The sequence below is a fragment of the Mastigoproctus giganteus genome, chromosome 1, assembly GCF_048544385.1.
Source record: "Mastigoproctus giganteus isolate SK-2022 chromosome 1, ASM4854438v1, whole genome shotgun sequence".
NCBI classification, from domain to species: domain Eukaryota; kingdom Metazoa; phylum Arthropoda; class Arachnida; order Uropygi; family Thelyphonidae; genus Mastigoproctus; species Mastigoproctus giganteus.
The window spans coordinates 202,066,285-202,080,587 of NC_143575.1; the positions used below are offsets into that span (position 1 = coordinate 202,066,285).

The 14,303-nt window shown below is 37.3% G+C and overlaps 1 protein-coding gene across 2 annotated transcripts in view; it reads right to left on the bottom strand.

Annotated features, from left to right (window-relative positions):
* Polr3B (RNA polymerase III subunit RpIII128) overlaps positions 1 to 14,303 on the bottom strand; it is a 527,342-nt gene that overhangs the window by 247,814 nt on the left and 265,225 nt on the right. For both annotated transcript variants that reach the window (XM_090375599.1, XM_090375592.1), the window contains one exon: positions 12,708 to 12,861. In XM_090375599.1, the coding sequence (XP_090231725.1) occupies positions 12,708 to 12,861 (154 nt within the window). The remainder of the gene's footprint in view (positions 1 to 12,707; positions 12,862 to 14,303) is intronic.

The following is a 14,303-nucleotide window of genomic DNA, read 5'->3' on the forward strand; positions in this document are numbered from 1 at the left end:
ATTTAATTTGTTAATTTAGCTACTTTTTTTTTTTTTTTTTTTTTCTACCTAGAAAGAAGCGCTAAAAAGAAAAGACATTTAAATTGATATAAAGATTTTTAAAGCATGTTTGTGAAGATGTTGGCTGTCATTGGTAAAATATGTAACTAAACTGGTAGCACAATGATGACAACTTTTGACAATTCTGTTTCAAGAAGTTAGAAGTGGTCAGTAAAGCCATATGAGCACTTTTCAGAGTTATCAAAGTGAAAAGTATAACAAGAGATCACTAATGAATGTAACTGACTTATCCAAATCCAGTTCATGTTTCAAAAGAAGTTTTGAAAGAAGAGAAATTAATAAACTCCCAGCGATGAGAAATTCTAATGAAAGTAATTCTAAACAGGCCAAGCAAGCTGATACTTCTAGGCATATTATCTTCGCTCATGCAGAATGTGTGTACACATTTCTCGCTTCTAGCTTCAGTAAAGCAAATTTGCTTGTTTCTTTTAAATGTTATAACAACGTTGGAAAATCTGAAGGTAGCTCTTTAATCCAAGATAACACATGCACTGAAGTCATTACTCCTAAATGTGCTGAAGAATATTATGTGCAAATTTATTTTACATAAAATTTTAAATCTTCCATTTTGGTATTTGATTAATATAGTAGACTAAACCAAAAGGATTATTCTGAACTTATTTATAGGTACATCTACTGCCAAGGTTGCAGAGTATAAAACAAGAGAAGTTTCTGTTCTTTTGTTCAGTGAGGAAGTACTTTATTTCTGTGTGTTTACTATGGTGCACAAGTTCTTATCAAAAAATGTTCATTTTCAAATTAGAATTTTTTTTTACATACAAGTTTCCAGTACTTCCTGGTGTTGTTAAAGAAACAGAATTAGATATTTTGCAATAGATATTTTGCAGCATCAGTTCTTGTTTGCGATGCTGGTGAATGCTCAAAGTCAGGAATCGTTGATATAAGATTGTAGTTTGCCAATGTAGTGACCAGTTTTTGAGTGTCTGTGAGGAAGAATGAGTTGGTGTTAAAACCTTTCCAACTTTGAACATGCAATGATTGTGGGGGCAAGACATGCAGGTGCCAACAACTTGACAAGAACAAACGTGGTAAGTGCTGCTATTATATGGTGTCAGGAGTTTACCACAATTGGTGCAACATTAGTCAAATAACCAGCAAATGGTCACACACGGGGCTGCCACATGTGGTCAACACTCATGGTGAGTTTTGTGCATCTCATCTCGTAACACAGACACAACATAGCACAGTGGCCGCTAACCAACCAACATAGGAATAGCAAAATGAATATCCACATGGACTATGCACCAAACTTTAGCTCATATAGGTCATAGCCTATGCAGTCACTGGCCATCACAGATACCTATGCTCATTGTGGGACACAAGAAACTGCACTATACATGGGCATGTCAGCACCATGGCTGGATTAATGTGATGTGGAAATCTGTCACCTGGTCTGATGAATCGCATTTACAAATCTATCACGCTAATGGGCATATCCACATTTGGAAAAGAACACGAGGCCATGACACCTAGATGCACTATTGGTGTTTGGTAGGCTGGTGACAGTGGTGTTATGGCTTCGGAATTGTTTTTATGGCATGTCTGAGTCCATTTCATTGGTTTTTGACTGAACAAATAACTAATGCAGTTATGGACAGCTGTCTATTGCACCAACATTTCTTGTGTATTCAAAAATACAGTAGTGCCTGGATTTTCAATTTGAAGTTTTCCCCTGCTTTTCTGCTTGTTATATCGGTTTCAGTATTATTATTTTTTTTTTTATTTATTTATTTTTTTTATGTGAACCCCAAACACGAGAGGTATTAGAACCTATAGTACTTAGTACCGTGCTTGGGTTGGAGGTTGAGAAGAAGAAAGAAGATATTTGTTGACAATGGACTTGAACTTCTGTAGATTGTAATTTTCAGGAAATACGTATGAAGGAAGTTTGTTCCAGAAAACGGCAGTTGAATGAATAAATGAGGAAGATGAAAAGTTGGTTCTGTGGGTTTGAAGTTGGACAGTAAATGGATGTTGGCTGGTGGCGGCACGTGTTCGGACTGTTTTGAAAGAGAGAGAGCGGGAATTACAGAACCCAATTCAGAAGAACAGTACCCGTGGAAGTATCTGTAGAAGAGGCATGCAGCAGTATGTCTATGAGACAGCGAGTGGATAGACTCTGTTAGAGATGAATCATTAATTAACCTAACTGCCCTCTTCTGAATGGAATCAAGAAGCCTGAGAGAGGTTTTGGGGGCCCCACCCCAGATGTGGGAACAATATTCCATGGCAGGGAGGATTTGCGATTTATACAGAGTGAGCAGCTGTTTGGAAGAAAAGTAATGCCGAGAGCGAAAGAGAAAACCAAGTTTTTTAGATGAAGAGGAAGCAATATTTGTAATGTGCTTGTGCCAAGAGAGATTAGAAGTCAAGGTAATCCCCAAAAGAGATATATCATTTTGCCTAGAAATTGGAGTGTCACTAAAGATAAGCATAGGAGCAGAAGAATCCTTTTGCGAGATATAAGACAAGACTGAGTTTTAGAAGGGTTGAAACCAACTAAGTTGTCTTTACCCCACTGGAGAATTACCTGAAGATCGGCATTTAAGGAATTGGTAGCAGATTTTCGAGAAGTTGAAGCTGATTGAGCAGGGCAAGGTTTCACAAAATGGAAAGTTGAATGCAATGTGCTATCATCGGCAAAACTATGGATAGAATTTCCGGTCAATGGAAGAAGGTCATTGATATACAAGAGGAAAAGAGTGTCGGAAAGAACTGAACCTTGGGGGACACCAGCATTAGTGGAGAAGTTAGAAGACAAAGCCATCTACATCACTGTCAGTGAGTGGTAAGAGAGAAAACTGGATAATCGATTACAAAAATCAGTTGGCAAACCATAAGATGTAAGCTTGTTTAGAAGACCTTTATGCCAAACACAATTGAAAGCCTTTGAAATATCAAGAGCAGCTGCTTGTGTTTCACCAAACTTTTCCACTGAATTTGTCCATAAATGGGTAATATATGCCAGAATATCACCAGTGGATCGACATGATTGAATCCATACTGGCGATCGTTGATCAGACGGAAGGTGTCTAGGTAGTTTAAGAGTTGGCGGTTAATTGATTTCTCCATTACTTTAGAAAGAGTAGAAGTAATTGCAATGGGATGATAATTGGATGGGAGGGATTTGTCACCCTTTTTAGGAACTGGCTGGATATCAGCAAATTTTAAGCAGAAGGAAAAACACCTTTGGAATAAGAAAGTGAAAAAAGGCGGCAAAGAATAGGAGTAAGTTCAGGAGCACAGGTTTTGAGAACAAGTGGAGAAATACCATCAGGCCCTGGAGCTTTCTTAGCATCAAGATTCATCAAAATACTTCTGATATCCTTTTGACGGAAGACCACAGGAGGCATTGAATGGAGCGTGTTGGGAATGGTGGGAGGTGTTTTACCAAGATCATTAATACATGAGCTGGAAGAAAAATGAGATGCTAGCAGGTCAGCTTTATCCTTGGCTGAAGTGACAACAGAACAATCTGGTTTGGACAGAGGTGGGAGCAGAGAGGAGCAAAAGTTGCAGCCAATAGCTTTGGCAAGAGACCAGAATGCTCGGCTACCATTAGGGTAAGAAGCAAGTTTTCTACTCTTAGCCTGTTCAAACTCTAGTTTGGACTGATTAATAACTGCTTTACAGTTGCGAGCTTTGGTGTAGGCAGAAAATGAAACTGAAGAATTAGAAACAAGCCAATTACGATATGCAATATTCTTCTCTTGAACAGCCTTAGCACATTCATTGGAAAACCAAGGTTTAGATAAAGGACGAGATTTTAAAGTGGAGTGTGGGATAAAGGATTCCATTCCTGCAAGAATAATTTCACTGACATGATCTGAGCAAACGTTGACATCAGAAGTTTTGAAACAGTAATCTGACCAAGGAAAAGAAGAAAAGAAGTCTCGAAGGTCATTCCATTTTGCATTCTTGTAATGCCAAACAACACGAGGCTGGGAATAGCCATGAGATAAAGATTCCATTGGACAAGAGACAATCACCAAGTTGTGATCTGAAGTGCCTAAAGGACCTCTCACTTCGACCATGTACTTAGAAGGGTTGTTAGTAAGAAAAAGATCAAGCGTATTGGCTGTATGATTAGGATTGTCCGGTATTCTTGTAGGTAAATGAACAATCGGTGCAAGGTCATTAGTAATTGCAAAAGCCTCAGCATCTTGACCAGCTGGGTAGGTGTGACTAGAAAACAGAAGCCAGCTTGAGTTGTGAACATTAAAATCACCAAGGAAAATTACCTCACTTTTAGGAAAGTTGGACTGGAGAAAGTCAAGTTGCAAAGGGAGAAAGTCGAAGAGCTCCAAGTGATTAGTGGAGTTGGTAGAACGGTAGAGACAACCGATGAATTTGACAGAATGGGGTAGAGAGATTTTAAGCCAGAGAAGACAGAGAGGAGATTCCAAATTGCCAAGATCTCTCTGAATATCAGAACGGACATGTGCACAAGTACCACCTTTGAGGCGAAAGGAATCATACAGTGAATAATTTGGGCATCTGAGATGAACAGTAGTTGAATCAACCGATAACTGAGATTCTGTGAGAAAAAGTACATGGGGTTTGGCAGATTGCAAGTGGAAATGGACATCGTTGAGATTAGAATTGAGACCACATATATTTGTGAAATGAATTAGGAAGTGCTTGGGAGGTTTAGATCTTTTCACAGATAAGCTGGATCTATTAGTTTAACAATTGATGGTGTATTCAATAATAAGAAAAAATGGGTGGGACATGCTGTATGAAGTAATGAAATTTTTGGATATGGCATACATGTGGTAAGAATATACCCAGATCCTTGAAATAATGTGGCCTCGACAATGCTCCCCGCATACACACTACTCGGACTCCCTCCAGTCACTATATGGCAGAGTAGAGGTAGCAAGATTATACACTAGCTGATCCGGAAGCCTCCTAGAGAGGTACCAATAGGTTCGGTCCGGTGTACTAACTAGCAGCCGGCCTGCGAACACCGTTTTGGAGCTGTACCCTCGAAATGTAAGGAATATTGGATCTCACCACGACATTCATCATAACCTCAAAAGTCATCAATCATACTGCATGATGGAAGAGATAGGGAAGGGTTGACCGGAACTTAGCTCTAGAGACTAAACATGGGTTCCACCACTTCAAGCCTCCAATAAGCAAAGTGGTGGTATTTCACCGTTTGATGTGAGTCATCTACCACCTAGTACTGCCTGGTAACATAGAGGGGTGGCATTCCTCCATGTGGTGTGGGCGCCACACCTCGACACCTGCCTACATTGGTTCACACCTGGGTGGTCACCCACCATTTACTTGTGCAAGGAGGTTATACCCAGGATTACTAACAGTCCCACCATCGTGAAGGTGCAAACAGAGGATTTGGCTGTCAAAGACCATCCGGACTTCGCCGAAATTGGGTCCACTTGACTTGAGTGTTACCCGAATATCAGTTCCATCAGCGTTTTAGACTCCCAGGTAGCAAGTACAGCTTGTCTGGCATATCTGAGAGAATGTCTGTGACAACCTCAAGGACATTATAAAAAGTAGAGAGCATAAGTACAGTTCTTTTTGTCTTTCCATGCTCACACTTGTCTTTCTCGCTATCTTCACACTTTTCTTTTGTCTTTCCACACTTACATTTGAATTCTCTTCTCTTTTCAAAAATCAATAATCCTGTGTTTTTTTTTTTTTTTTCAATTTCCTCCATGTTCTTCATATCTGATGGAGGAAGAGACACTTAGCAGGCACTGTTTCCCATCAAAGTGCCTGCTAGGTGTACATTTACTTTACAAAGTTGTTCTGATAGTTGCACTAGTGAATCAGCCAGTAAATAAATAAAATCCACTACTCTCAATCAAGATGCAAAAGTCGAGTTTTTTCATATCAAGCTTAGACTTTCCAAAACATAGTACAATAGCTGACACATAATAACGAAACTTTCCATCCAGATAACACATATATATTATCTGGATGGAAAATTGTGATAATTAACAATATTTTTAATTTAAGAGCCTCTACTTTTATCTGCTCTTTTGTTGGTGAACAGAGATGTAACTTTCAATATGTACAGAAATCCCTTCCTGCTAAATATATTTTTCAGACTAATATTACTTTAGTCTGAAAAATCACTTTAGTCTATCAGATTTTTAATTTTGTCTCATTCTGATTACATTTTGATGCATTCAGTGAAACTGAAACACGTTTGGCACAATCAGAAACTACTTTATTTGAAAGAGTTTCCTAGGCATAGTTTTTTGTTTCTTTTAAGATTTTTTCAAATAAACAATTGGTAAAAACAGATGAAAAATTCAAATATTCCTTCTTTGGAATAAATACTTTCCCCAAAGAAATCTGCCAGTGAAAGCTGTAAACGAAAAACATCTGAATGAAACATCATTCACCTTGCTTGGCCTACAATTTGGCATATATCTCACAAGTGACACCAATTTCTTCATCCCTACTACTAGATACATGATTTTGATTGAAAAGAACATTAATGTCACTATCTGACAAAACTGATTCAAATTCCAAATCAGAAAGTTCTAACAAATTCATAATTTCTTCATCAAAAAGGCCATTACAAGGTGCTTTTTCTGTTGAAATACTTCACTGTAACAAAGTGTATAAGATACTCTGTGTTAGAGTATAAAATGAAAACCTCTAAATTCTAAAGGAAAAAAAAACAATGCCACCTGCTGATAACAACTGAATACAAACATTAATAGACAATGCTTTAATTTTTCAGATAGTTTCATGAAATATAAATAGTGCCAGTACAATAATTGCACCAGCACAATGAGAAAACAAATTTTATAATCACTGTGACATCAGATGAAGCAGAATTAAATGGTGTTGAATGTGATGCAACATTGGAGCAAAAGGATAAGAACTGTTCATTTCAATAGTTATTAGCTTTAGTAAAAAAAATGGCCAAATTATGATAAAAATAGATGAGAAAAAATAAATAAATGTTTCCTTAATTTTATAATTTATCTACTTCTTAAAAAAATATTTATTTAAATTTTCTTAAAGTCTGTTCTAATGATTTATTGTTCTTTTACAAAATGTAACTTTCTTTTTTTTTTTTTTTTTTTTTTTGCCACAGTTAACTGGTTTACAGTTATTTTCTCTTAATTTGAATCTATATAACTCTGCTAATCTTTCTCAGCCCTCTTAAGGCTTTAAATATTTCATTCAGATCCCTATTCTGGAGCTTACAAAACTGATGCCTCTATGTACTCACCTCTGTACCTTTCAAGCAATCAACATATTTTCTAAAGTGGGGAATATGGTATTCAAGTTTAATCTGAATGATCTGTGCAGTGCAATAACTACCTCTTTATCTCTACTGGCAAAACTGACAATATTTCATGAATTGCCCTTGCAGCTTTACTATTCTGGTGTCAGAACTTCATACTCGACTAGATTACAATAACCCAAACAATTTTTGAACAAATGTTGATTATGCTACACGCAGTTAATAATTTAAATTGGATTACTGTGGACCAGATGAAAGAACATGCATCTTCTAGCATTAAAACTTAACTGGTATTAGCAGTGGCAAATGAGAGGCAAATTGTGCAGGCAGATATGAAGTTCTCTGAGCAGTGCAGACGAGCTGCAAGAGTAGCGCATGGTGTCTTGTCAATGATATACAGGAATTTTTCTAGCAGGGACAGGGATGTGATTATTCCCTTGTATAAGGCATTGGTCAGGCCACACCTTGAGTACTTTTTACAGGTCTGGAGGCCTCATTTCAAGAAGGATGTAGAGCTGCTGGAACGAGTACAGAGAAGGGCAACAAGATTAGTGAATGGAACAAAGGGTTGCTCTTACGAAGAAAGGCTTAAGTTTTGCAAATTACAGAGCCTGGAGACTAGGCATCGGCGAGGTGATCTGATAGAGGTGTATAAGGCTTTGAATGGGTTGAGCATGCTCAATGCCGATGGGATTCTTCCTCTTGCTCAGAATAATCACCTGAGAGGGCATAAATTCAAATTGAGGAAGGACGGATGTCGGATAGATGTGCGGAAATTTGCCTTTAGCCAGCGGGCAGTTGGTTTGTGGAATAGACTCCCATCGCTTGTTGTTGAAGTTGATAGCCTAAACAAATTTAAGGCTCAGCTGGACAGGTATTTCGAACGAACGGAGGGGTGAAATGGGAGTAGTGGTTGAGTTTTTTTTTTTTTTTTTTTTTTGGCTGATGCTGAATAAGCTTGCTTTCTTGCATCATATGCCTCTACTAATGCTAATGCTAAGGAAGCAAGCTTATAGAGCATCAGCCAAAAAAGAAAACTTACTATCCATCACATCTATCCATTCCCTCTAATAATACGTCTCATTCTTCCTTCAATTTATTCAAACAAACTGCCCACTCCATACTATATGGAAGTTTGTTTGAACAATCAACTATCCTCTGGCTGAAACCAAATTCTGCACGTTTATCCTTCCTCAATTTAAATTTATACCCTACATGTGTGTGTGTGTGTGTGCGTGCGTGTGTGTGTGTGTGTGTGTGTGTGTGTGCGTGCGTGCGTGCGTGCGTGCGTGCGTGCGTGTGTGACTACACAACTGTTCTTAATTTTATTTCAAATATAAAAAAGTTTAAATCTTTTTTTTAAAAAGTTATAGCCCTCTTACTGTACTGTATTTACAGCCTAATTAAGAATGTAAAAAATTTCTGTGATATATTCTTAATTAGATATACGAATATTCTTAATTCTTGAGATCTCAGGACGGGACAATGCTGAAAAAGGAGTCATGAGTTAAATTTGACAGTGTCTGCAATTCTGCCCGGACATGATACGAGGGAGTATATGATGAGAGCTTTAGCAATCAATTCAGCCCTCAAAAAATTCTACTCCATGTGTAAATCTCATGGAGTAGAATTTTTCTCAGTGTGATTAATGCTGGTTAATAGGAGAGACTGCTTCTACAGGAATGGGACATGATTAAAGAGAAAGGATGAAAGAATATTTGTTGATATTATCAAGGCAGTGCTGGGTGGGAAACAGCCAACTTGGGGGAGGGATATACAGACTAATAGATTAACAACAGCAGCAGGCAGAGGTGAAGGTGATTCTTGCAGTGATTTTACCGAAACATGAAGTAGCCCAGAAAGCAACATACTGGGGATTTCAAGCCCTGCTGTGGGTCATCATGGGACGAGGAAATACATGGGCTGCATTAGTGTAACTAAGGATAAGAACAAGTGTATGTATACTTGCATGTAAACCAATGATAGGAGCATAGTAAATAAATTCGATGAATCTGAAGTGTTGTTCAAGTCTTCAAATGCAGATATTTTGGAGATATCATGCTGTCACTCAGATATAAGGGATGCAGAATTTGAATACAAAAGGGTACTGTGTACAAAAAGGGCACAGTGTATAGTATTACAGGTCTTGTGGCCCCAGGAGTTTCACCAACACTGCAATGATCTTTTGTGATGCAATATAGACATTGTAAAGGCTAAAAAAGTGTAGATTATAGCGTAGTCTGTGTACTGCAGCAATTGGGTATGTTGGTTGTTCATCTGGCCTCTTTGCCAATAGGCCCTTGGAAGTCCGAGATCAACCACTGCCATGTGGAGGTTCAGCAGGCAGTAGGGCGATACAAATAAAAACAGAAAAGACTTCTTTATTTATAAACACTAGAAGGAAGGGGATGAATCAAATTGGTCCACTTAATATTGATGGTTCAACTGTTGATCCTGCTCAGGTTGCTAACACACTGAATGATTTTGCATCTTCATTAACACATGAGGAATTACTTAGGGAAGTGAAGGGCAGAAGTTTATCAAAGCCTTAACAGGAAGCTAACTGAGCGTGTAATAACTGAGAGGATTTAAGGAAAGCTTTTGATACTGTTGCACATAAAAGACTGCTGTACAAATTGGAGCAGTGTGGCATTAAGGACAAGTTGTTGCTAGGGATAAAAGGATGGTTGAGTAAGAGAAGACAAAGAGTGGTAATTAATGGACACTGCTCTTTGCAGAATAATGTTATTAGTGGATTCCCCCGGGGTTCAGTGTTGAGCCCATTGTTGTTTTCTATATTTATCAATGATATTGATGAAGTTATATCATGCTTAATGTCCAAGTTTGCAAATGATACAAAGGTATGCTGATGCAACAAGATCTAGAAAAATTTGGGAGATGTGCTGAGAAATGGCAACTGAAGTTTAACATTGACAAATGCAAGGTACTACATATGGGTAGCAGTAATCCCAGAGTAATGAACCAACTGTAGTACTACACTCAGCATATTGGAAAATGAAAAGGACCTGTGGTTAATTGTGCAGTCAGATATGAAGTTCTCTGAGCAGTGCAGACAGGTTGCCAGGATAGCTCATGGGGTTTTGTTAATGATTTATATGGATTTTGCTTTGAGGGATAAGGAGGTAATCCCATTGTCTAAGGCAACAATCAGGCCACATCTTGGATATTGCATACAAGTCTGGAGGCCTCATTTTAGGAAGGATGGCAAGGCTGGTGGAATGGGCACAGAGAAAGGCAACAAACAAGACTAGTGAGGGGAATAAAGGGTTGCTCTTACCAAGAAAGGCTTCAGTTTTGCAAAATGCACCATTTGGAGACTAGGTACCTGCAAGATGATCTGATTGTGGTCTTTAAGGCTTTGAATGGCTTGAGCAAACTCCATGCCAATTGGATCCTTCCCCTTGCTCATACTATGGTCATGAGTGGGCATAAATTCAAATCGAGGAATGATAGTTGACTGCTGGAACAAACTTCCATCCGTTGTTGTGGATGTGTGGATAGTTTGAATTAATTCAAAGAAGAACTAAACAAATTACTGGAGGTGATGGATAGTGAAATCGATTTGATTTTTTTTTTTTTTTTTTTTTTTGGGCTTATGCTATATAAGCTTGCTTTCTTGCATCATTTTCCCTACTAATGCTAATTTTATTAATTTAGCGTGTTTGTTTTTTATTTTTCCTACACAAAAGTTTTGGATCCTTTCTATAATGTATAAGCAATAAAAAAACTAATTAACTGTAACTAACACTAAGCATCCAAAACATTTTCGGAAGAGATTTTCCTGCATGCTTACCCCTTCTCAAAGGGGGATGGGGGAATCCAGACAGAAAGGTCAAGTCTGATATGGTTAAGACCTCTATGATATCAGGAGACACCCTGTATAAAGGTTTGCCCATATTTGTACAGAAAAAATGTTGCAGCTTATTCTACAGCAAAAAAAAAGGGGGGGGGGAAATATTCCTTATTTCTGAGATATTAAACATAAATCACAAAACCACATTAAAATATTTTTGTTTTAGCAAAAAAATTTTTACGTTCAATTTAAGCCACAAAGGTAGAATCTGTACTCATAAAAACATACAAACCAACATGAGTAGTATTGTTCTATTATATGAATCGTACCAATTAAAGTCGTGACGAACTAGCATGGCAGAGTAAATACTGTAGTGTCAACATGTCTCTTACTTGAGTTTCAGGTTCCATGATGACCACCTCATTTACAGTATGTCATCTGTTATACTGATATTTGTTAGAATTAATTTTAATTTATGGTGAGTTTGCCATAAATTAAAGTGAATTTAATTAAAAATAAATTAAAATAACTGTGATATTAAGGATCTTGTGTTTGTAGATATGCCAAAAATTTTTTGATTTGATGAGTATCAAACTGCAAAATATTTGCTACTATGGAGACCCAATTTAGAGAAACAGCCAGGGGGGGGGGGAGAGGGAGAGGGAGAGAGAGAGAGAGAGAGAGAGAGAGAGAGAGAGAGAGAGAGATGTCAATGAAATGCAAATGTTGGAGAGCAAATACTTTGTGCTGTAGTATATCTTCTACCAAAAATATCAGAAAGTTGTTAGGTCATGAAAATATTTCATCTTAAAACCCAGGGAGAATTTACACCAACAGCAATTGTATTCACATTCTGCAGTTTGCTCGTAAGCTGTCACCACAAGATACGAATAAACAAACTTCTGTCAGTGACAAAGTACACGTGATCCAAATTTATTGGCCACGTTCTGGTTACAGATGAATCATGTTTTATAATGAAATTCTCAACACTTGAAATACTCACATCTGAGCCTCTAACCATATTAATACACAATCTGAACTGATAAATCACATTTTGGAAGCTGGTGAAAGCATACAGAATGGTTCTGAAATAAGACATGCCAAGGAATCATATATTCATCGTTGCACTGATTGCTTCACTGAGCAAAGAGGTAATTTTGAACAGCTGCTTCAGATGTTTTCCATTCCATTTATTTCAGTTTATTTTGCTTCTACCAACTGCTTGCTTATATACTTATAAACTTTTTTCCATATTTTAACCACAGAATAAATGCCTATGTTTTTTGTGGAATTCTGAAATACCCTGTATAAGGTGTGAATATGAAGCCATCGAAGCAGTCCATGATATATGATGCAATTACATTACTTTGATTACTTTTTTTCTTCATCTTTCAGAAAGCACTGTAATATACTACTATTAGATGTCATGATTTGTTTAACAATTCTAATGTACAGCCACCATTTAATGTTGAATATAATAAATGTTCTTTTCATTTATTTCACAAAAACTTTGCTTTTAAATGCCACTGCACTTAGTATTCTTGTGTTAATCAATGAAAAGTTATATCTTACCGACAAAGACGTCCACCATCACAAGAAATGTAAACACAGTGATGTACATGGTTTGGAAATACTGATACAAATTCATTGATATAACCAGCTCTTCTCAGAGTTCGGAATGTATTTACTAAGCGGCGGTAATCCTTGACTACTCCTAGAATGTTACCTACATATAAAATTAAAAATTAATATGTGCAAAGGTATACCAACTTATAACAAATGCAATGTTATATGATAAAGAAATTCTATATTATTTCCTTCTAAAACTTTCTTATCCATCTTTATTTATGAATATATGATTTGCATTTCAATCTACAATTATCTCTCTCTCTCTCTCTCTCTCTCTCTCTCTCTCTCTGCATTAAAAAAGTTTTCCAACTAGTGATATTTATTCGAGCCAATGGGAGAAGAGGGCAGAGTAATTTTGTCACTACAAATGCAGAGGTAAATAATTACATTGTTGTTTTCCATTGAAAGACAACTGCCTCCATAACGTTCCCCAACCTCATGCGTCACCATCTGATTCATGACCATGACAGGCATCATTTGATGTTCCATTGTAATGTCAGCTGATGTAGAGACCAGATATAATTTGTATATTTGTAAACAGTTTAGTATTTTGTAAATATTTTAAATATTTGTATAGTTTGTAAATATTTTAGGCCTGCTCTTTTGGATGCAACAATATTCCTCATGCATTATGGAACCCAAAGCAAAAGGCCTTTTCCTAAGTGACCTATGTAAACGTAGGTAAATAATCACGTAGTGATATTTATTCCACCTTGAGAATGCTGCATGGTGGAATAGCCAATGGGAGAAGAGGAATGCAGGTCACATGGTACAAGTGGGTGGGGCAGTTGCATCACTACAAATGCACAGGTTAATAATTACATAGGTCATTTCCTGATTAGATATCGATCATGCATGTATTATATGTGTGGGTGGCTCCAAGAACATGTTCAACTCCACCTCGTTACTTTGTAGCTTTTTTTACAGACTTTGTCAAGGTAAGGCCAGCGTGTGCGGTGTAAAAAAAAAAAAAAAAAAAAATCTTTTCCACCTCGGGCAGGAAAAGGATAGTTGTGAGATAGAGAGAGGAGAGGAGAAGAGAGGGAAGGAAAAAAGTTTTTTTCATCCTGCACAGGAGGACAGGAAAGAAAGTAAAAACTGTGTGTGTAAGTGTGTCCTGTCATATTGTGTTGTGTATTGACCTTTTGGCTACCTGAGAGCAGCAATCAACTGGACTGCTGCTTCCAGGCACTCCTCCCCTACTGTCTGTTTGCTCTCTTCCCCGAGGAAGAAGTTTCCCAGGGAGGAAACAGAAATACTACCTAAAGACGAAGGGGGGGTGAAGACAGTTAGAAGAGGAAGAGGAAGGAGTGAAGAGAATAGCTACTCCAGCTCCAAGGGTAGCCCCAGAGCAGAATGCAAAAAGAAAAATGAAAAAAAAAAAATAATAAATAAATAATAAATAAATAAAAATAATATATATATATATATTTTTATATATATATTTTTTTTTTTAAGAAAGAGGGCTGCTCTGGCCTGGAAAACCCCAGTTCAGAGCAGGACGCGAGAGAGAAAAAAAAAAAAGAAGTTTTTCATCCC